The 24,182-nt window shown below is 41.2% G+C and overlaps 1 protein-coding gene across 2 annotated transcripts in view; it reads left to right on the top strand.

Annotated features, from left to right (window-relative positions):
• The window catches only part of RPAP3 (RNA polymerase II associated protein 3), a 64,800-nt gene that overhangs the window by 38,233 nt on the left and 2,385 nt on the right, over positions 1–24,182 (top strand). For both annotated transcript variants that reach the window (XM_039348336.1, XM_039348337.1), the window contains exon 11: positions 1,116–1,314. In XM_039348336.1, coding sequence (XP_039204270.1) covers positions 1,116–1,314 — 199 coding nt within the window. The remainder of the gene's footprint in view (positions 1–1,115; positions 1,315–24,182) is intronic.

A 24,182-nucleotide genomic window follows, 5' to 3' on the forward strand; every position in this document is an offset into this window, starting at 1 on the left:
TTGCATAATTTGCTACACAAGTGATAATTTAACATTTTCATTCTTTCAGAGATTCTAATGTACTTTTGATTATGCATGTATATCTGTGTGTGTGTGTGTCTCTGTGTGTGTGTGTGTGTATGTGAGTTTGACAAATGTGCTGATGAGGGGGAGGCACTGGAGAGCGGGGGTCAAGGCGAGACACAGAACAAAGCTCCACGGCAAGGAGGATGACAACAGGAATGTGAATGACGGACATGGAGGGGGGGAAGGTGGGAGAAAGTTCACTGAGATGGAGTACCCCAGGGAGGGGGGCCAGAAGAGAAAACAGTTTAGGGATGTGGAACATACGTTTGATCAAAGGAAGGTGAAGAATCCCCCTAGTCTACAGACATACGAGGAGGGGGGAATGGGTAGTAACACACACACAAGTAAGAAAAGTAAGGAAAAAGCAATTAGTGACACGGAGGCTACGACCAAAATGCGGATTGGTCGGCTAGGACCCGTGACGAGATCTAAGAGTTGGGCGCAAACAGCGTCTCACCTATAAATGAACTCCCCCATTGACTAGAATGTACCCTGACGATGTTGGCAGTCGCCAACGAAAGCTTGGTGTTTTATCAAATTAAAACTTTTATAGTTTTGTAATTTTCCTGGTGCTCGTGCTTTTTTAGCTATTTGATATATATATATATATTTAAATGGACTCCAGAAGATGGTAGAGGACAGGAAGACCTGGAGGAACGTTGTCCATGGGGTCGCGATGGATCGGACACGAATTCGCAGTTAACAACAACAACAACAATATATATATATATATATATATATATATATATATATATATATATATATATATATGTATATGTATATGTATATGTATATGTATATGTATATGTATATGTATATGTATATGTATATATATATCCATATATGTATAATCCTAGTAAGTGTACAGTGTTTGATAATAGGCTCCAGATTCAATGGGTAGAGAAATTATATTTCTATTCACAGAAAATGTCTCCAGAGGTGCAGTTGCATCAGGACATGGTACCCTGTACTCTGAAACAGGTAATTGTATATATTTCCTAATGCAAAATATTTATCCAAACAGAAATTCTCTGTCTTAATATTTTTAGATCTGTTACCACAAACACTGTGAAAGAAAAAGCATCACTTCAGCCTTGTGCTATAAAAAAACAAGCTAAGACAGAAAATTGCATTATTTCTTCTGTGTCTAAATTTTCCGTACCTCCAGTCCCTGTGAATTCTTTCCAACTTGAATCAGATTTCCGAAAATTAAAAGATTACCCCGATCAATTGTATACATATTTAAAGGTAAGATAACTCATTCTTTCTATGGTCTATGGTCACTAGTTTCTCCCAAATTTTGGGCATTTAACAAATTTGATTTTGAGAACTAGTTTGGTCTGGTGGTTAAGGCATAAACTGGAAACTGGGAGACTGAGTCCTGCCTTGAGCACAAAACCAGCTGGATGACCTTGAGCCAGTCACTCTCCCTCAGCCATAGAAAGTAAGGAATTGCAAATCACTTTTGAAAACTTGCCAAGAAAGCTGCAGGGGCTTGTCAGAGCAGTTTCCAGGAGTCAAGACTGATTTGAAGGGATTCAGAAAACAGTATTATTAAGTATAGTTTAATAGTGTAAGTATACTGGCATTTTTCTTTGAGATAAAATTACATATTCTATTTTATTTATCTTATATTTTTGTATTCTTGAATTACAGAATTATACGGATTCTACTTTTAAAAAGTAGAATGTTTCATATTAAATTCTTTATAACAGAGCAAGTTTATTGTATCAGTAAGTAAATGCCATATTTTAGCTCAGAGACAGCAGAGATAGTTACAGTCTATAAAAGCACTTTCATGAACTTCATTTTTGGAGAGCCCTATGTTCTCTTGTAGCTGGAAGAAATGGGCTGTCCAGTTCCTCAGTAGTTGAGGTACTTGTTTCTTTTGTTGTTGTTGTTAATTGCGAAGTCGTGTCCGACCCATCTCGACCCCATGGACAACGTTCCTCCAGGTCTTCCTGTCCTCTACCATCTTCTGGAGTCCATTTAAGTTCACACCTACTGCTTCAGTGACTCCATCCAGCCATCTCATTCTCTGTCGTCCCCTTCTTCTATTGCCCTCAATCTTTCCCAGCATTAGGCCCTTCTCCAGTGAGTCATTCCTTCTCATTAGGTGGCCAAAGTATTTGAGTTTCAACTTCAGGATCTGGCCTTCTAAAGAGCAGTCGGGGTTGATCTCTTCTAGGACTGACCGGTTTGAATGCCTTGCAGTCCAAGGGACTCACAGGAGTCTTCTCCAGCACCATAGTTCAAAGGCCTCAAGTCTTTGGCGCTCAGCCTTTCTTATGGTCCAACTTTCACAGCCATACATTGCAACTGGGAAAACCATGGCCTGGACTATACACACTTTTGTTGGCAGGGTGATGTCTCTGCTTTTTAGTATGCGGTCTAGATTTGCCATAGCTTTCCTCCCCAGGAGCAAGCGTCTTTTAATTTCTTGGCTACAGTCCCCATCTGAGGTGATCTTGGAGCCCAGGAAGATAAAATCTGTCACTACCTCCATTTCTTCCCCATCTATTGGCCAGGAATTGAGAGGGCCGGATGCCATGATTTTGGTTTTCTTAATGTTGAGTTTCAAGCCAATTTTTGCACTCTCCTTCTTCACCCGCATCAAGAGGCTCTTTAGTTCTTCTTCACTTTCTGCCATTAGAGTGGTATCATCTGCATATCTTAGGTTGTTGATATTTCTTCCGGCAATCTTAATTCCAACTTTTGATTCATCTAGCTCTGCCTTTCTCATGATGTGCTCTGCATATAAATTAAATAGGCAGGGCGACAGTATACAGCCTTGCTGGACTCCTTTTCCAATTTTGAACCAATCAGTGGTTCCGTGTCCAGTTCTCACTGTTGCTTCTTGACCCGCATATAGGTTTCTCAAGAGACAAATGAGATGGTCTGGTACTCCCATCTCTTTAAGAACTTTCCACAATGTGTTGTGATCCACACAATCAAAGGCTTTTGCATAGTCAATGAAGCAGAAGTAGATGTTTTTCTGGAACTCCCTAGCTTTCTCCATGATCCAGCGTATGTTGGCAATTTGATCTCTAGTTCCTCTGCCTCTTTGAAATCCTGCCTGTAGTTCTGGAAGTTCTCGATCCACATACTGCTGGAGTCTAGCTTGTAGGATTTTAAGCATAACTTTACTAGCATGTGAAATGAGTGCAATGGTGCGATAGTTTGAACATTGTTTGGTATTGCCTTTCTTTGCAATTGGAATGTAAACTGACCTTTTCCAATCCTGTGGCCACCACTGAGTTTTCCAAATTTGCTGGCAAATTGAGTGTAGCACTTTTACTGCATTGTCTTTTAAGATTTTGAATAGCTCAGCTGGAATATTGTCACCTCCACTAGCCTTGTTGTTGCTCAGCTTTCCTAAGGCCCATTTAACTTCACATTCTAGGACAGTGTTGGCAAACCTTTTGTAGATCAAGTGCGCAAACTGCAACCCAAACCCCACTTATTTATTGTCAAGTGCCGGATGGGCGTGGCCCACTGGGTGGGCGTGGCCTACTGGGTGGGCATGGCCAGCTTGATATCACTTACGTCAGGGGCACTTATGTGGGCCTGGGCAAGACTGGGGCAGATCTGAGGGTCTCCGGCAGAGGGGGGGTGGGACCGGGGTGAGCACCAGGGCATGGTCCACTGGAGGAGCCTCACTGAGCCTCAGGCAATGCAGGGGGCCCTGCACTGTGGCATGGACTGCCTGGAGCCCTGGGCAGTGGAGGTGAAGCGCCCAGCCTGGCCCTTGAGTTCCCACGGCACCAGGACCCCACAGCCCTGCCTACTCTAGCTGCACTTCCCTGAGGGGGTGCCCAGCTGCGTTTACCTCCTCCTCAAGGATACTGCTTCTGTGCTCACTTTCCTTGGCCAGGCTGCTCATGGTGGGTGCAGGAGGGCAAAGTGCGTGGGTCAGAGGGAGGCCCACTCCCTCTCCATGCAAGGAGACCTGGCTTTGTAACCAAAGCATCCTCAGCAATAGGATGGGAGACCACCAGGGGATAGCAAAAGGCCCACAGGGCTGCTGGTGGCCAAATGCTAAGGCAGGACTTCCCTCAGGCCCTCCTTCTCAGGTCCTCCCTCTCATTCCAATCTCCCTCCTTCCTTCCTTTCTCCCTCCCTCCCTTCCCTGCCTCCCTCCTTTTCATTCCCATCTCCTTCCTCCCTCCCTCCCTCTGTCACCTTTTTCCTCTCTCTCTCTCTCTCTCTCTCCTCTCTCTCTCTTTCTCCCCCTTTCTCTAAAGTCCAAACACATCTGTGCTACTTCTCTCCTCGCCCTGTTCACGCCACGCGTACCCACAGAAAAGGCTCTGTGATAGAGGATTAAACAGCTGGGTGATTTTGGGCCAGTCATTCTCTCTCAGCCCAATCCACCTCCCAGGTGTGTTGTGAGGAAAGTAGGAGGATAAAGGTATGTTGGATATGTTCATTGCTTTGAGCTATTTGTAAAAATAGTATAGGCGAGATATAAATAAAAATAAAAATAATTCATTCATTAAATAAATACTGGATTTCAGGACCTGTACTGATTTTCTAGACACGTAGGGAAACCAATCCAAAGTAAGCAGCAGGTTGCCTAGAAGAAGGCTCCACTTTGCAAAAGATGAGAGAGAGAACGAGAACAAAAGATGAGTGAGAGAGAGAGAGAGAGAGAAGTTGGATTAATTGAATGAATAGGAAATTAGAATGTAGATTCATCATAAGAAGCTACTGTGCTTTATTTATTGATAATTCATTTGTATTGAATTTAATTTGGCCTGTACCGTAGGACCAATGGAGATGGATATTAATTTTAAATTTTAAAAATATTCATCTCCATTGGTCCTTCAGTACAGGCCCAATCATTCTTTCCTGTTCTGCAATAAAGTAAATAATAATATGCATAAACTTGTACATATAAGGCCAGCTTAAGTGGCATCTGGCTTTTTAAACAGTGTGTGCAAGGTAATGGGACACTGATCCCTTTGCTGGTCTTGGGAATCTTGGCAAGCACCTACTCTTGAATTTACTGTTCCTATTTGGTTCTTGGGCTGCCCATGTCCCATCACTATGTGGTAGTACTGATCTTCCAGCAGAAAAGATTAATGTATTTCTTAAGGATGCAGCCAAAATCTGAGCTCAGGAAGTGCTACTCTTGATTTTGTATGAACAGGTTGGATCTGCTTGAATAGAACACAATTAGTTCCTGCTCCTTTATCACTTCTTGAAAATAGAAGGCAATAAGAAATTGCACAAGCAACAGTCCATGGGCCAATAAACAGATTCTTTTTGAAGACTACTGGTACTAAAAAAAGTCATGTCTTTAGTTAATTATAGACTCTGGATTTAAACAGTCTTCCAAAGAGGTTAGCTATCTTAGACATCTTGAAGGCACCATTGCATAATGCCAATCAAATGATTGTACAATTTATTGCACACTTGCTTTTGGTGACTTATATCCCCTCACTTCTCTACAGCAGCCATAGATCTGTCCTCCTTTTGAGGGTTATTCTGTGGGAATAGTGATTATATTCCCAAAATGCAAAAAACGAATTGTGGAAACCTTCCTGGTTTGTCTTAGACTACAGCTCCCACGACTCCCAGACCAGGTTGGGAATTGCAGACCAAACCTTCCCAGTTTGGAGTTTGGGAAGGCGAGCAGGGCCTTAACATAAAAGGCTGGTTCTCCTTTCCTCCAAGCTCTTTCTGCTCTGCTCATTCACACTCCCCCCCCCTGTTTCCGCCAAATTCTTTCTGCTCCATTCATTCACACTTCCCCCCCGTTTCCTCCAAGCTCTTTCTGCTTCACACATTCACACTTATCTCGCCATTTCTCCAAAGTCCAAACTCCTTGCTCGCCTTCCCAAATATGTGCGTACTACTTTCCTCGCTCGCCCTGCTCGCCATTTCTCCAAAGTCCAAACTCACATTGTTTTGCTAGCTTGCTTGTGCTGCTCTCTCACTGTCCCAGACTGCCAGCGCAGAAAGAGAAAGAGAGAACACTGCTGGATTTGGTTTCCCTGTCCTCTCCAGCTCCCACTAGTCAGGCGCACATGGAGAGGGGGAGGGGAACAGCCTGGTCCTGCATCCCTCTGGGGCAATAGCGCACATGCCCACAGAAAGGGCTTTGCATGCCACCGTTGGCAAATGTGCCATAGGTTTACCACCACGGTTCTAGGATGTCTGGCTCGAGGTCGGTGACCACCCCATCATGGTTATCAGGGACGCTAAGCTCGTTCTTGTATAGTTCTTCTGTGTAATTTTGCCACCTCTTCTTAATCTCTTCTGCCTCTGTTAGGTCCTGCCATTTTGATCCTTTATCATGCCCATCTTTGCATGACACGTTCCCTTCATATCTCCAATTTTTTTGAAGAGATCTCTGGTTCTCCTTATTCTATTGTTTTCTTCTATTTCTTTGCACTGTCATTTAAGAGGGCATTCTTATCTCTTCTAGCTATTCTCTGGAATTCTGCATTCAGTTAGGTGTATCTTTCCCTTTTTCCCTTGACTTTCGCTTCCCTTCTTTCCTCAGCTATTTGCAAAGCTTCCTCAGACATCCATTTTGCTTTCTTGCATTTCTTTTTCTTTGGGATGGTTTTAATTGCTACCTCTTGTACAATGTTGTGAACCTCCGTTCATAGTTCTTCAGGTACTCTGTCTATCAGATCTAATTCCTTAAATCTATTTGTCACCTCTAATGTATATTCATCAGGGATATGATTTAGTTCAGGGGTGTCAAACACAATTTCATTGAGGGCCGCATCAGCATCGTGGTTGCCATTGGGGGGGCGGATGGGTGTGGCTGGCATGGGCGTGGCCTACTGGGCGGGGCTGGCATGGGCATGGCTACTGGGTGGGTGTGGCCAGCTCCATGTCACTCACGTCAGGGGCACCTGTGCGGGCCTGGGTAGGACTGGGGCGCAACCTAGGGTGGGGAAGGGTGGGTGGGACAGGGGGGGAGCACCAGGGCATGGTACACTGGAGGAGCCTCACTGAGCCTCAGGCTGTGCACGGGACGCCTGGACAGGACCCCACAGCGCTGCCTAGCCTAACCGCACTTCCCCAAGGGTGGCCCAGCTGCAATTACCTCCTCCTCAATGCTGCTGCTGCTGTGCTCACTCTTCCTTGGCCAGGTTACTTGTGGTGGGTGCAGGAGGACAAAGTGCATGGGTCAGAGGGAGGCCCACTCCCTCTCCATGCGAGGAAACCTAGCTTTGTAACCAAAGCATCCTCAGCAATAGGATGGGAGACCACCAGGGGAAGGCAAACGGGCAACAGGGTTGCTGGTGGCCAAGTGCTAAAGCAGGACTTCCCTCTTATTCCAATCTCCTTCCTCCCTCCCTTCTTTCCTTTCTTTCTTCTTTCCTTTCCTTCCTTCCTTCTTTTTCTTTCCTTCTTTCTTTCCTTCCTCCCCTTCTTCCCTGCCTCCCTCTTTTTCATTCCCATCTCCTTCCTTCCTTCCCTTACTTTCTTGTTTCCCTCCCTTCCTTCCTTCCCTCCTTCTCTCTGTGCCGAGGAAGAGATGAGGGGACGGGGAGAGGTTGGCAGCACTTCTCTCAAAGAATAACAGTTGGAAGAGACCTTTAAGGTCTTTAGTCCAAGCTCCTGCTGAAGCGGGACGTATACCATTCCAGACAATGGAATATCCAATCTCTACTTAAAAGCCTCCAGTGATGGAGCATCCACAACTTCTGAAGGCAAGCCTTTTCACTGGTTAGTTGTTTTCACAAGTCCTTAGTTCTAGGCTGGTTTTCTTCTTGATTAGTTTCCATGTAGTAGTCAGTCCTTAGTCATTCAAGGGTGCAAAGAAATGGCCGCTCTCTATGCAGCATTTATTGTTTATATAGAGTTTTACAAATAGGAAAAGTTGCTGCATGGCAATAGCATTTCATTGGCTAAAATCCTTTACCAATCCTCAAGAGTAAAAGCTAGAGGCCATAAACAGGGAAACTTGTTGTTCACCAGCCAGCCTTATCAAACTGGCAAGGTCACACAGACCTGCGCACTTTCACGTCACTATGGTGATGTGAGCAGGGGGGAGGAAGATAGATACAGAGAAAAGACACAAGCGTTGGGAGGGCAGTTTTCTGCACACGACTTTTGCCTGTCTCTCATCTCTACATCTCACTCCTTTTTGTTTTGTTAGACGAAATATCGCCGTAAGCGGGGTTAATAAAAGGATTATAATCAGGAGAGGAGCATCCTTGCAGTTGTTAATATAGGGCCAAAACTTGACCCTGAGGCAATGTGAGAGAGGATTTGCTGGGATTTAAAGCTCTAATACATATATTGCAAAATGAAAGAATACATTACATAAACAGCACCCATAAAGATCCTAAGGTACCAATTTTAAAATCAGAGGCCAAATTGTGTAAAATATAAATCTGGTGCTGGATGGTTCATGAATTATCAGAAATATTGAAACAATACATTTCCTCAAAACGTTTACAACCCAAATGCTGGTGCAGAAGCAAATAATCAATTGCAGCGTGATTTTGCAAAATAGCTTTTCTCAAATTTTGCAGTTCATGGTTGATCGCTGAAATAGTTGAAGAAGTAGTATTAATTGTTTTTGCCAAGTTTCATGTAATAGCATTAATGTTGAGGTGAGCACGAACAGCAAGTCCTGCCATGCCCACTGAAGATATAGCCAATGCTACAAAGTAAGGTTGTCTCAGAGTCACAAGTGTTGACTAGCGTAACACCACATGGAGAATGGTTCATGTGAACTTGTTTGGAAAGCAAAACAGGAATCAGCTGGCTGAGGCAACATTGCGCTTCACTAATATTAGCAGGAATATAATTTAAAGTTTCTTGAACACACGTAAAAAACCCTCCTTGCAGTAGCCAAGCATGTCCAAAATGAAAGGAAGTCTCTATTGAAGCTGTGCAGTTTAAAGCAGGTGAGCCAATGCAATGACAGTGAGGTTTTTTAAGCAGTAACTTCCCAGAGTCAGTGAAGTTTTGAATTACTGCAGAAGGGGTGCAAACAAAAACTAAACATGTAGGAAGTAAATTTTCATGTCATACATTACAGATAAACAAAAGAAGTCATTTTGCGTGATGTTAGATTTTGCTTCATTTGTTGCTCGAATGATTGTTTGAATGGGATGACAGTTGCAATTGTCAAAGGGCAGATGTTAACGATCAGACATAAACAAATGATGGATAAGAAATTTGCAGTTAAAATCGCAAAAATGGTAGCGCACAGGTTCTTGGGAATCAAGTTCTTTACATCTCCCCACATCACTGGCTGCCTGGCATGTCAGGATTGGATTACTTGCTGTGCCATCTGTAGAGTCACCCTTGCCATTTCTGGGACTGGGTCCAGGGACTGGTGCCACAACATCCCTGGCTGGGTGATCACAACGCGCTGGAATCCGCAAAGGTCCTGTTGGAGCAAGCACAGCAACGTAGCCCCGCCCCAAGTGATCAGAGGGACTGGTCCCAACCATGCTTTGTCTGGTAATGCCCGATAATATGCCAGAGGTGGAGGCAAGCTTGTTTTCTGTTGAAAGTGTCTCTGAAAAGCAGTCAAATTTGGAATGGAAATATTCAATTGGTCTAATGTAAATAATACTTTTTGAACCTGTTGTATTACACACGACAAATTGGGTACCCTAGATAATCCGTCTTTTTTTATTTGTTTGTGAAGGCAGTCCTTGAAAGACCAATTAGCACATTCCACGATAGCTTGACCCGTGGAATTATAGAGAAGACCATGAGTAAAAACAATATTTCAGGTTGTATAAAATTGTAAAAAGGCCACTGAAAATTAGGCTGGCCCATTGTCAGTTTTTAGGGAAGAGGGTTTACCCAGGGCTGTAACAGCCAAAAAAAGATGAAAAATAACATGTGAAGCTGTTTCCCCTTGTAAAGGTGGGGGAAATTGTTCCTAAATACCTATTTATGAATATACATTTCTAGGAAGCCAAAAAGAGAGAACATGGATAACATCCATTTGTCATAGTTGATTAGAGGCAAAACCACATAAAGCACATAAAAAAGACATACAAAAAAAAATTAGACCCAGGAAGGGAGGAGTGATTGTGTATATGAGAAACAAAATTATAAATGCTTTCAGTTCTGGAGTAGCTGCTGCAAAGTTAAAAACAAAGTCATAAGATTGGGGTCAGTCCTGGGCGTGATGTAAGCACCTGAAGAAGTAAAAGTAAGTTGGCACACATAATGAGAGTCAGAGATTAAGTTAAAAGACTGTTGAGAAAAGGTTTTAAAAGCTAAAATAATTCTGAGCATTGTGATAAGAGTTGCATTGTAGTGTAGGACACTTTCCAGGTATCATCCTTGTAAGCGATTGCTCCTCTCATTCACCCTCCATCAGAAAAAGCAATAACTTGTGGCAAGGGAGAAAGGAAGAAAGTAGTGGCTAGACTGGAAAGGAAAAAGTCATTAAACAAGCAAGTCAAAGATCATTAGGCAAATGATATGAAATACAGCCTATATAGTCAGTTAAAGCACATTAAAGAGATAAGTTATTTTTGAAAACAATATTAATTAATCAGTTGCTTTTCGGACGGCAAGCTCTTGTGCATCCTAAGGTTAGCATTTTAGCAACCACCTGGATAAAAAATAAAATCTTATTACAGTTAATACTCCATCAGGTAATTTACTAGTAGGAAAAAATCAAAAGTGTGGAATTCTGTCCACAAATTGAGTATTCATGATGTCATCAATTTGTGCAACTATATTTTTTCTGGGACTTATTGCAATCCTAAATCATTTTATATTTTCTGAAAGCCAATTAAATTGTATCTTTGGTGCTTCAATTTAAGCAAAGTCCATTCAGATGGAAACAAATTTTATATAAATAGGTTAAACATTTATAAATCTATAACAAAGTAATTCAGTTAGTTCTTTTGGTTGTTGGATATTAAAAAATATTGTCCAACATTTACTGTTTCTCTTTTGAGTAAAAAATGTATTTGCCGAAACTGCATAGGTGAATGTCAAGTTTCAGATTCACTCCACTCTTCTCAGATTACTAATAATTTTTTATTTTTCCAAACTCTCCCCCATACATATACCGTAATACTTATCAGATATTAAGATACATTCCCTCCACACTCACATACAGATACTTTTAACAAAATGAAATAAATACATACACATGACTTTTGGTGTTGCTCACCCATTTCCCCTTTCACCGTATCCACACTCCTTCTTCTCTACATTCTTTCTCCCTTTCTTCTCTTCCCTACTTCCCTCTTCTTCCTCTCCTCTCCTTCACCACTCCCCTCCCCTTTCCTCTTCCTCCAACCTTCCTACTTCCTTCTCCCCTCCTTTACTCTTTTCTCTCTCCTCTCCTTTCTTCCCTCTCATTCCTCTTCAGATACAATTCCAAGCAGAGGAAAAAAATTTTTTTTAAACGAACAGTTCCCCCCCCCTCCTTCCTGTCTCTGGCTCTTTAAGCAACGCAGCCAGCCAAAAGAGACGGGGGGGGGGGGATCTCACCACCAAAAAATAGTTTCATCTCCTTCATATGCATTTTTCAATAATTTCTCTCATACGTTCTCCATGAAATTCTTCTCACACAAATATTTACTATTATTTTCACAGTTAGGGAGAAAATGGGTGAGTTTTGAAGGCTAACACACACTTCAACAAATTAACTCATTCAGTTCCATACTGACTGTTTGCATAAAACCATTCCACATACAATTATTTCATTTCATACTTTCTCCAGGCAAACCATATATTAGCAAGGCCTTTTTGTATTGTTGTTATCAGAGAGGGCTTTGAGCCTCTTCCAAGTCTTGGAATAACACAGAACAACACAGACAAACGTATATACACAGATACTGTTACAACAACATTTATTTGGACATATAACTTGTCTTGCAAGAAGCGAGAAAAATGACAAGGTGATTTCAACCAAAAAGTGGTTTTGAGGGCCCTTAATCATCTCCCATTTTTCTCACCATTCCAAGCCCAAGCATAATGTTCTGAGTGGCCACACACACACACAAATAACACAAAACACAACCAGACTTTTGTCTGACAAACTTAACAGATTGCAGAGTTTCAAAACATTCCGATTGCTCAAAACACTTTGTTCTGAGGGAGTACATTTTGATTTATGTTTCTAACTAATCAGCAAACGAATTAGCCTCCTCAGAAGAAGCTGAAAATCCAATTAAAGATGTTTTTAGGAGGAATAAATTTTACTTAGTTGCGAGCAGAAGGGGGCTGGTAGTTAATTGCCACCCTTCTGAAGTATTTGGGTCCATTTTTTTCTTCCTTGCCTGACGGGACTGAACACTATTAGATGTTTATACTGAAGCCCAAGGTTCAAGATGTAATTTATGCTCTATCTTTTAGCCTAAGCGTCCAATGCTCAGGATTCAAAGAACACTGTTTTCCTATCTCCGCCTGCCAGCTCCCTTGTGTCTGCCCCAGGTTAGAGGAGGAATCTGAGTTCCTCCATGCCTGTCCTTGCTTTTGCGGGGGCCGAGATAACTTGCAGCCCATACTTACTGAGGGGTCTCGTAAGACGAAAGTGCACTTAGGGGTCTGTTCCAGACGATGGTAAGTATGTTGGCAGCTGCTTCTTCCCGTAGGAGTCCCAAAACGAAATGTTCCTGTTCAGGCGCCAGCTGTAGTAATCAGTCCTTAGTCATTCAAGGGTGCAAAGAAATGGCCGCTCTCTACGCAGCATTTATTGTTTATATAGAGTTTTACAAATAGGAAAAGTTACTGCATGGCAATAGCATTTCATTGGCTAAAATCCTTTACCAATCCTCAAGAGTAAAAGCTAGAGGCTATAAACAGGGAAACTTGTTGTTCACCAGCCAGCCTTATCAAACTAGCAAGGTCACACAGACCTGCGCACTTTCACATCACTATGGTGATGGGAGGGGGGGAGGAAGATAGATACAGAGAAAAGACACAAGCGTTGGGGGGGCAGTTTTCTGCGCACGACTTTTGCCTGTCTCTCACCTCTACATTTCCATCTATTATTTGCCTTCTGATGCTTTGGAAAATAGGTTGACCCCTTCTCTGTGGTAGCCCATCAAATATTGGAACTCTGCTATCATGTTACCACCCCTAGTCCTTTTCACTAAGTTAGACACATCCAATTCCCACAAACATTTGTCATATGTTTTAGCCTCCAGTCCCCTAATCATCTATGTTTATCATCCATTTAGACCAGATGGTCCCCCTGGTTTGGTTTATAGAACAGTGACCATAAGCAGAGCCTTCTCAGAGACAGCACCCCCATTATAGAACTTTCTCCCAAGGAAAATATGAACAGTGCATCCCTCACCCATTTAAATACAACTCCAAACACACTGTTCAGCCAGGCATATGTAAAACAACAATACATTTTATGGTCAAACAGCACTAAGTAAATTACTACTACTATTTTTCTTTCTTAAAATACACACTTTTAATATTGTTTTAAGCAGTGCTAGTGATGCTTTACAATAGCTGTCTTTGAGAGTTTTCTTGTAAACCACCCTGGATTTCTTAGAAACTTTTAATTTCAAATTAGATGTTGATTTAATAAATTAGGCAGAAGAAACAAATGTTTAAATACATATAAATCCCACAGACCTACTGCCTCCTAGGCTCATACTGCAGAGAAAATAAGGCATTGCATTTCTAGCCAGCATAGGTGATGGGAACTGTGGTTCATGACACCCAAAATATATTAGTTTGGGTAAGGCTGGATTAAATTATAAAAGAGCAGATGAAGGGAAGTATTTTTGTCTCCGACAAAATAATTGGGGGGGGGGGGTGGAGTTGACTCGGCCTTTTAATTTCAACTCACACCAATTCCTAACTTCCCATTCAATCCAAAGAGTTTTATTATTGCCTGGATTTTAGGGAGGGGAGGAGGCAAGAATAGACCACAAAGCTAATCTGCAAGTTTGCTCTCTCGCATGCCTGCACACCACCTTCCCATGTATGTGTGTATGTCTATGAGATACAGAGAAAGAGATACCCTTTTTGTAAGTTTACTTACTCTGCAACTCCCTGCTGACACACTCTCTCTCTCTCTCTCTCACACACACACACATACACACACACACACGTTAATAAAGAAGGAGGGGGGAGAAAGGTGGAAGCTCTCCTTTTTTATAAAACCTCAGCTTCCTCCTCCTCTTCCCCTCCTGGCTCTCTCAAACACACACACACATACACCCTTCCTGTTTTCCTCATCCTTTTCCTCAGCTGCACCTGAACGGAGTGGGAGGAAGTTTTAAAAAAAAAAGAGAAGGGGTGGAAGAATGGGGGAAGCTCTCCTTTTTTGTAACACCTTGGCTTCCTCCTCCTCCTCTTCCACTCCTGGCTCTCTCTCTGTCCCTGTCTCTCTCCCTCACATACACACACACACACACATACACAGAAACCCTTCCTGTATTCTCTTCCTTCTCACCCTTTCTGGCCTGGCAAAGAAAGCAGAGCCACACGAGGAGAAGCCCAGCAAAGTGGGGCATGGCCGGGCATGACAGGGTAAAGCTGGGAGGGGAAGGGTGGGCTAAGACAAATGAGCTGCTGCTGCACACACCAGCCCCTGAGCGTTTGCTGTTTCCTGCATGTGCTCCAAGGTGCCCAGCTGGGTTGCGATGGACCAGGGCTGGGGCAGCAGGGGCCAGTCCCTTGCCATTTCTGGGACAGCCCCAGGGGGCCAAATCTGGGCCCTCCCCGGGCCGCATCCAGCCCGCGGGCCTTGTGTTTGATATGTCTGATTTAGTTCATACCTAAGTGGCCTAGTGTTTTCCCCTACTTTCTTCAATTTAAGCCTAAATTTTGCAACGAGAAGCTCATGATCTGAGTCACAGTCAGCTCCTGGTCTTATTTTTACTGACTGTATAGAGCATTGCTGGCGAACCTATGGCACACGTGCCAGAGGTGGCACTCGGAGCCCTATCTGTGGGCACACGCACCGTCGCCCCAGCCCCGCCTCCTCCCATGGCCCCCTCCTCACCAGCAGCCCCCCCAGAAGAGAGTCGCCCCCGAGCACAGCCTATGTGAAACGGCACAGCCAAGGACATGATAGCCAGGCAGTGGAGACAAGACTCCACCCTTGTGCTTAGTCGTGCTCAGATGATGCTGTGGGGCAAGGGTGGAGGGCGTGGCTGCCATGGTGCTGCTGGGCTGCCTGGGTGATCTGTGGTGGGCCGTGGAGGTAGTGGGCGGTTTTGGGGCACTTGGTTTCTAAAAGGTTCGCCATCATTGGTATAGAGTAGGGCTTTTCAACCAGTGTTACGGGTACCACCTGTGGTACATTGGCAACTGGCAGTTGGTACGCGACCATCGTAGAAAGTGGTAGCGGGGGAGGGGAATGAGCTGAACCGGTGGTAGCACCGCACAAGCCTGAGTGAGAGATGGCTGGAGCTGCAGGGCTGTCAGGGCTCAGCGGAAGCGCCAGGATCAATCCCGCTTTCCAGTTGATCGGCGCTTCTTTGGGACTATCAGGGCTCAGTGGAAGCACCAGGATCAGCGCCAGGCTCCAGCTGGAGCTCGGTGCTGATCCTGGCACTTCTGCTGAGCCCTGAAGAAGCACCAATCAGCTGGAATGTTGCCTTATCTCCAGGGTCTTGTGATTTACATTCACATGCGTGGCAACTGATTCATATTTATGACGGTCACAGTGTCTCGGTCATGTGAAGTGACCAAAACGTGCTGCAACCACCATCAGACGAAGGGAATAAAAATCACACACACCCCACCCCACCCCCACTGCCAATCCTCAACAGAAATGCTCACAACAATGGAAACCTCGAACAGGAGGAAGAGCACTGCCAGGTGGGCAGGCAGGTATCTTGCTCAGCTGTGGCATGGGGGACACTTTTTTCAGGGCCATTGTAACTTCGAACAGTCACTAAGCAAACTGTTGCAAGTCGAAGACTACCTGTACTTCCTCACTTTTTTCCTTTTTGGGGGGGAGGGGTCATCAAGTTTTTGACACCTTGCTAGGTGACTGGTGGTACTCGGATATTGCCGTATCCTAAAATTGGTACAATGGATGAAAAGGTTGAAAAGCCCTGGTATAGAGCTTCTCCATCTTTGGCTGCAGAGCACATGGTCAATCTGATTTCTGTGTTGACCGTCTGGTGATGTCTATGTGTAGAGACATCTCTTGGGTTGTTGGAAAAGAATGTTTGCTATGACCATCGTATTCTCTTGGCAAAATTCTGTCAGCCTGTACCCTGCTTCATTTTGTAGTCCAAGGGCAAGTTTGCCTGTTAATTCTGGTTATTTTTTGGCTTCCTACTTTAGCATTCCAATCCCCCATGATGATAAGGACATCATTTTTGGTGTTGATTCTATAAGGTGCTGTAGGGCTTCATAGAACCAGTCAATTTCATCCTCTTCAGCACCGGTGGTTGGGGCATAGACTTGGACTACTGTGATATTGAATGGTTTGCCTTGGATTCGCACTGAGATCATTCTATCATTTTGGGGATTGTATCCCAGTATTGCTTTTCCTACTCTGTTATTGACTATGAAGGCTACTCCATTTCTCTTGAGGGATTCTTGCCCGCAGTAGTATACCTGATGATCCTCTGAATTAAATTCACCCATTCCTGTCCATTTTAGTTCGCTGATTCCTAAGATGTCGATGTTCAGTCTTGTCATCTCTTGTTTGACCACGTCCAGCTTGCCTTGATTCATGGATCTTACATTCCAAGTTCCTATGGAGAAAAGATCTTTACAGCATCGGACTTTCCTTTCACCACTAGATGCATCCACAGCTGAGCATCCTTTCGGCTTTGGCCCAGTCGCTTCACTCTTTCTGGTGCTACTAGTACTAGCCCTCTGCTCTTCCCCAGTAGCATATTGGACATCTTCTGACCTGAGGGGCTCATCTTCCAGCATCATATCTTTTTGCCTTTTGGTACTGTCCATGGGGTTTTCATGGCAAAGATACTGGAGTGGTTTGCCATTTCCTTCTCCAGTGGATCACATTTTGTCAGAACTCTTTGCTATGATCTGTCCGTCTTGGGTGGCCCTGCATGGCATAGCTCATAGCTTCATTGTGTAACTCAAGCCCTTCACCATGACAAGGCAGTAATCCATGAAGGAGCAGAATAGAATAGAATAACAGAATTCAATAGAATTCAGTTCAGTCCATGTGTGGACCATGTGTGTTTGAACATACAAGGAATTTGTCTCCTGTGTATAAGTTCTCAATGTACATACAAATAACAAAATGATAAGTGATAACAAAATAAACAATCTATATGTAATTTTGTGTTTTTACCTTGTTTTGCTGATATGTATTGTCCATCTGCATGTCTAACCTGAAGTCCCTTTAATTAAGAAGCAGACATAAAGTCTGTGTGAATGTTGAAAGAGGTCTTCCAATGTACAGAGATTTATATTTACACTCTCTTGTGATTTTGTTTATCCTACATGCAACACGTTTTCCTGTCTGTCAGAATTAGTGAACTGCAGTCAGTACAACAATTTTACACTTTTTCAAATGTTATATACCGTATAAGCCGGCGTATAAGGCGACTTCCACGAGCACTAAAATTGGCGCCAAAGACGGGGTCGTCTTATACGCCGAGTCATCTTATACGCCAGGAATACTGGTAGTTTCCGGCGTATAAGACGATGTTCTAGGAATACGGCTCGGCCATAAAGACGGGGGTCATCTTAAACGCCGGGTCACCTTATACGCCGGCATATACGGTATTTTAGAAATCCTTTATGTATTTATGTATTTCTCCCAAATAATCCATTATAATGTGCAGACTTGAACCTTCTTTTTTTTGCAATTTTTTTTTTATTAAAAAGTTTTTATTTTCCATTTATTCATTCAAAATACAATTCAATTAAAATAAATTCCTAACCATTGGTACCGCCTGCCCATTCCCCCCAGGCTGCGTCCACCCTCTCTAAACCTTCCTTCCTCTTTCTCTCCTCCCCTCCTACTCTCTTCCCCTCCCCTTCTCCTCTAACCATCCTACTTCCTCCCTACTCCTTCCTCCCCTCTCATCCCTCTCACACACATGAACTCAGCATAGGGGAAATGCTCAAACATTTACCATGACTATATTATCATTACCCACCCACTCACCCACCCACCCACCCTCAACCCTCCCCCCCTTGCTTCCCAGAGCAGAGTACAGGGTTATTAATAAGAAAGTTAAAAAAAAGGAAAAAAAGAAAGAAAAAAGAAAAAAAAGAAAAAAATCATACTTAACCTTTAACTCCCCTTAAATTAAGTCATATAAACAAATCTCTACAACACTTACTATAAAATTTACTCATAAAATAAATGAAACTTTATAGTCCCATATTTTTTCTGAATATAATCTATCCATCTTCTCCATACAATAATATATCTTTCTTGTGTATGATGCTTCAAATAAGCAGAAATTTTTGCCATTTCTGCAAAGTTAGAAACTTTAAATATCCATTCTTCTAAAGTAGGCAACGAGTCCTTCTTCCAATACGAGCCTACTAATAACCTTGCTGCAGTTAATAAATTCAACATTAAAGTAGTTTCTTTGTCATTTAAATCCACAAAGATACCCAATAAGAATAATTGAGGGGTGAACTTTATCTTCCTTTTAAAAATCTTTTGAATGTTCCACCAAATCATAATCCAAAAAGCCTTTACCTTTTTACAATTCCACCAAACATGAAAATATGTCGCATCCATATTACCACATCTCCAACATTTGGGTTGTAAATTTGGATACATACAAGATAATTTTTTAGGATCTAAATGCCATCTGTAAAACATTTTATAAAAATTTTCCCTCAAATTTTGAGCTTGTGTAAATCTAACATTTCTAATCCAAATTGTCTCCCATAAGTCCAATGGGATCGGATCCTGGATATTCTGAGCCCATTTAATCATACAGTCTTTAACCAGTTCTGTTTCAGAGTCTAATTCTATTAAAGCATTATAAATTCTTTTTATATGGGCCTGACTCTGATCTTTAATCTGAATAACCAGATTTCTATCTTCTAGTGTTATTCCTTCTTTTTTATCTACAGTCCACCTGTCCACTATTTGTAAATATTGAAACCATGACTGTAGAATATTTTCTTGCCTTAATACATCTAGAGATTTTAAATGCCAATCCGAACCTGAACAAATTAATAATTCTTCATACGAAATTTTATCAAAATTCATCCCCTTAGAAATCCCCTCAATTGCATGTCTAGGAATCCCCCAGATAGGTATTTTATAGTTTAACCTATAATAATACTTTTTCCAAACTCGTAGTAAGGCACTCCTGAAAATATGTGATTCGAAAGCCCGGTCCACTTTCTTATTAAAAATTAAATATGCATGCCAACCATACATTAAATCCCACCCTTCAAGAACAAGAATATCCTTATTTGTTAAATTAAGCCAATCACTTATCCAAGTTAAGGTGGCTGCATCATAATATAATTTCAAGTTAGATGCTTTATGTCCTCCTCTTTCTTGGGCATCTTGCAAAATCTTAAACTTAACCCTTGGTTTTTTCCCAGCCCAAATGAATTTATTGATACCCTTCTGCCATTCCTCCAAATTTACATCTTTTTTTAAAATAGGTATCATCTGAAACAAGAAAAGAAACTTTGGTAGAACATTCATTTTTACAGCTGAAATTCTCCCCAACAATGACAATTGCAGTTTTTTCTAGTCATTTAAATCCTTTTGCACTTTTGCCCATAGTAATTCATAATTATTTTTATACAATTTTCCATTTGAGGCAGTTAAATATATGCCCAGATATTTAACCTTTTTCACCATCTGAAAACCTGTGGCTTTAACCAAACTTTCCTTGTCATTGGCTAACATATTCTTAGATAATATCTTAGTCTTATGGTTATTGACTTTAAAACCAGAAACTTTTCCATACTGTATTATAAGTTCTAATAGACAATCAACCACTCTAATCAGTTGTTCCAAAATCAAAACCAAATCATCCGCAAAAGCCCGTAATTTATACTCATTTTTTCTTATCTTTATGCCCTTGATTACCGTTGATTCTCGAATCTGGATCAACAAAATCTCCAATTTCAAAACAAATAACAATGGAGATAATGGACATCCTTGTCTTGTCCCTTTTTCAATATTAAAAGTCTCAGTCAATGCCCCATTAACAACAGTTTGAGCAGATTGTTGCTGATATATAGCTTTAAGTGCATGTAAAAAATTATCCCCAAAATTCATTTTCTCTACCAGTGAGAATTAAGAATTGCCAATCTAATTGATCAAAGGCTTTTTCAGCATCCAAAAATATAAAAGCCACAGGAATCTGGTTGTTCTTATCCAAATACTCAATTAAGTTAATAATTTGTCTAACATTATATTTCATGTATCGCCCTGTTATGAATCCTGATTGATCACTGTGAATCAAATCCTTCATAACCTGCATTAATCTATTTGCCAAAATTTTTGTAAAAATCTTGTAATCTACATTTAATAATGATATCGGCCTATAATTCTTAGGCTCTGTAAGATCTTGATCCTCCTTCGGAATCAATGATATAAACACTCTTTTCCAAGAAGGAGGAACTTGTGCTCCCAGCAAGATACTATTAAAAAGCTCCTTTAATGGCTCCAACATTTCTTCATATAAATTTTTATAATACGTCGACGTCAATCCATCTGTTCCTGGAGACTTTCCCACCTTTAACTGCTTGATAGCTAAGCCAATTTCCTCCACAGTAATTAAACAATTCATCCCATTTTGCTGTTCCTCAGAAAGTTTAGGAAAATGTACTGATTGTAAATATTTATCTATATCTATTCCCTTTATATTATCACTTGCGTATAGTTTTGTGTAAAAATCTAAAAAACTCTTTTTAATCAAATTTTGCTGAAAAACCTCAGTACCTTTATACTTTCTCTATAATCCTAGCCTTCTGTTTCTTTCGTAACTGATAAGCCAACCACCTCCCAGGCTTATTCGCATTACAAAAAGTATTATGTCTCATATAACGCAAATTGGTAGCCACCTGATCTGCCATCAACATATTAAATTGTTCCCTAAGCATCTTTATAGAAACCTTTAAGTTATTATCAGTTGGGTTAAGAGCAAGCACTTCTTCTTTTATTTTAATCTCATCTTCTATTTCTCTACATCTTTGTATCCTTTTATCCCTAGAAACTTTATTTAAATGAATTAAAATTCCCTTCATATATGCCTTACTGGCGTCCCAGACCATGGGCATTGATGTACCCTTATTCATATTTAAAGCAAAAAACTCCTTTAAATACTCTTTACATTTTTGTACAAACTCTCCCCGGGTAAACAAATTCTCATTCAGTCTCCATGGCCTTCTGTTCCCATCTTCCAAGTATAGCTCCATCCACACAGGACTATGGTCTGAAAGGGTCCTGGGAAAGATTTTTACCTTTCTCACCCTAGAAAGAAAATCACTAGTAATCAAAAAGAAGTCAATCCTTGAAAATGATTGGTGTCTATCCGAATAGAAGGTAAAATCTCTATCACTTGTGTTCCTTTCTCGCCAAATGTCAATAAGTTCCAATTCTTCTTTCAAATCAAAAAAAGTTTTGGGTAATTTAGTTTGAATGAATTTTTTTGAAGAGCTCTTTTTATCTATAGTTATATCCAAAACTCCATTCCAGTTACCCATCAAAATTACAGATTTATAATCCAACTGGGATATCTTCCCATGCAAAAGCTTATAAAATTGCTTCTGTTGTTGATTAGGGGCATATAATCCATGAATAAGAACTTTCTTGCCTCGTAACAGTAGTTCCACAAAGACATATCTTCCTTCAAGATCAACCTCAATTAATTTAGCCGATAAATTTTTCTTCACATAAATTACAACACCCCCTTTTTTCCCTGGAGCTGGAGCTATAAAATGTGATCCCAAACGAGAATTTGTCAGATATTTTGAGTCCTTTGAAGTTATATGAGTCTCTTGCAAACATATCAAATCATTATTATGTTGTTTCAAATAGTAGAAGACCTTTCTCCATTTCTGAGGTGAATTTAAGCCATTAACATTCCAGGTCAGGAACTTGGCCATCTACACCAGCCTGAAGCCTTTGAAGCATAGCCTGAAGATCAACTGTCAAAGATCTTTTAGGTCTTGCCCGTCCCACAGGCTCTGTAGTAACCATTCCTTCTACTTTATCGCCACTCTTCTGCTGCTGCTCTTTTTCTTTGTGTTTATGGGCAGCTCGTGTCATCCTTTGATCTTTTATCTCAAGATTCTGTACAGGCAACACTGCTTGTTCCATGACCATCAATGAGGAAGCTCCTGCCATAACGGGCTCTTCAATTATCCTTGTTTGTGGAGGTGAAGACGGTCTTGCCTTTAGAATAGAATGATAAAAATCTCTTGCCTTTAAAACTGTAGTTAATCTGTAATGTATTCCATCATAATTCACTACTATTCCTCTTGGAATCTCCCATCTGAACTGGATTTGACGACGTTTTAACTCATCAGACAGAAAAGTAAAATCTTTTCTGCCTCTTAAAATTTTCAGTAATCTCTTCCATTTTATCGTCAATCCTTTTAATATGCAGGGCAAGACCTGAAAACGCAAATAGTATGTCTTCTCTGACTTGCTTATTTTTTTTCTCCAATAATTCTTCTGTAATAGCCCTCTCTGCAATTATAAGATCTTTTACCTACTCTTTAATATCCATAGCAGTCATTTTTAAAGCCTCTTGTAAGTCTTTGAGAGAGATTGCAGGAGGAGGAGAGGGTGGGGGTGATTTTGGTTTAGACTGAGAAGCAGGCTGAGTCATTGGGGAGGAGATGGAAGCTTTAGGGACAGAGACCAAACATTTTGAAGCCATTCTGTTAAGTTCAAAGGAGGAAAATTCTTGCCTCTATAATATCACAGTTCTTTAAATAATAATAAAAAGAAAGAAAGAAGGGGAAAAAAAGAAAGAGGAACAAAATTTTTGCCTCTATATTTAAAACATGAACTTTTAACTTTGTTACAAAGTTGAACAAGAAAGACAGTCACCATTTTGCCTTTCACTTTCCCTTTCTTCAAAAGGGAAAATAAACAAAAAAAGGGGGGGAAGATGCTTGCAGGAGTTAAAGTCACAATCAATCTTAAATTCACTTTCTCCTGGTCTGCTCCATCTGCATTTGAATACTCACAAGCCTCCAAAAAAAGCAGATGTGGGAGCGGCGCCTTGCTTCATCTCAGAACTTCGGGACAAAGACGTCCTGGAGTGCAGAGTTGGCTCAGGCTCCGAGGGAGCTCTACCCTCCGATCCCCGAAATTATGGGGATCCAGGGGAGCTCTTACCTCTACCTGAGCAGCTCTTCTCTTCCCTTTCTCCCAGGGAAGAGATTCAAGCCGCGGGACAGCTGATTGTCAAAGTCCCGCGGCTTTTACACAACCCAGGAACGGGCTGCTTTGTGAAAAGCAGCCATCGTAGCTGCTTGATCCACCGGAAGCCGACTTGAACCTTCTTTTGATATTACTGGTTATCATGCAATGTTCATTATCTTGAGAGAGGGTAATTCACCCATGTTCACCTAAGGTGAACTTTGGAACTAAGTATCAGCCCTTCACAGTAGGCCAGGTTAAAAAAAAAAAGACATTGCAGAAATTCTACAAATTCTATTTTATTATTCTAAATTATAATAGAATCTTGAAAGCCTGCCCAGTTTGTTTTCTGTTCTATCTTACACTAAAAAAAATCAAAGTAAGGTTATTTTGAATTTATTTCTAACTTTTTTTTTTCAAATTATGGGCTGTGTAATCTTTTCTTCAAGTCCATCTTCAATGACTTTTGATATTTTCTTCAAAATTGAAGTTAATTCCTTTACACCAAGTATGAATTTGAATCCAAGTATCATATATCCAGTTCACGGTCAGATCTTCAGAGCTTTATTTCACTACGATGTGAACTATGAAATATGCTTCAGAAAATGGTCAGCATTTTTGTCTGCTAATTGTAGGAATTGGATGGGGATAGTACTCGTGACTCAAAGGCATTCATTGTCTTTTACTGTGAAAGGTGATTGCTATTATTAACTTTACTGAGAAAATGAGAAGCTCCCAAGATAATTAATAGTAACCTGCTATAATTTGAATACTAATTGTCACAATAAATCCTGTTTGATTTTAGTAAGCATTGTGTAAGAATATGAAATCTATTAATAGTAAATATGTGGTCTGATTTATATATATATTCCAATTTTTAGTC

The sequence above is a fragment of the Crotalus tigris genome, unplaced genomic scaffold, assembly GCF_016545835.1.
Source record: "Crotalus tigris isolate CLP2741 ecotype Arizona unplaced genomic scaffold, ASM1654583v1 scf7180000018137.345827, whole genome shotgun sequence".
NCBI classification, from domain to species: Eukaryota; Metazoa; Chordata; class Lepidosauria; order Squamata; family Viperidae; genus Crotalus; species Crotalus tigris.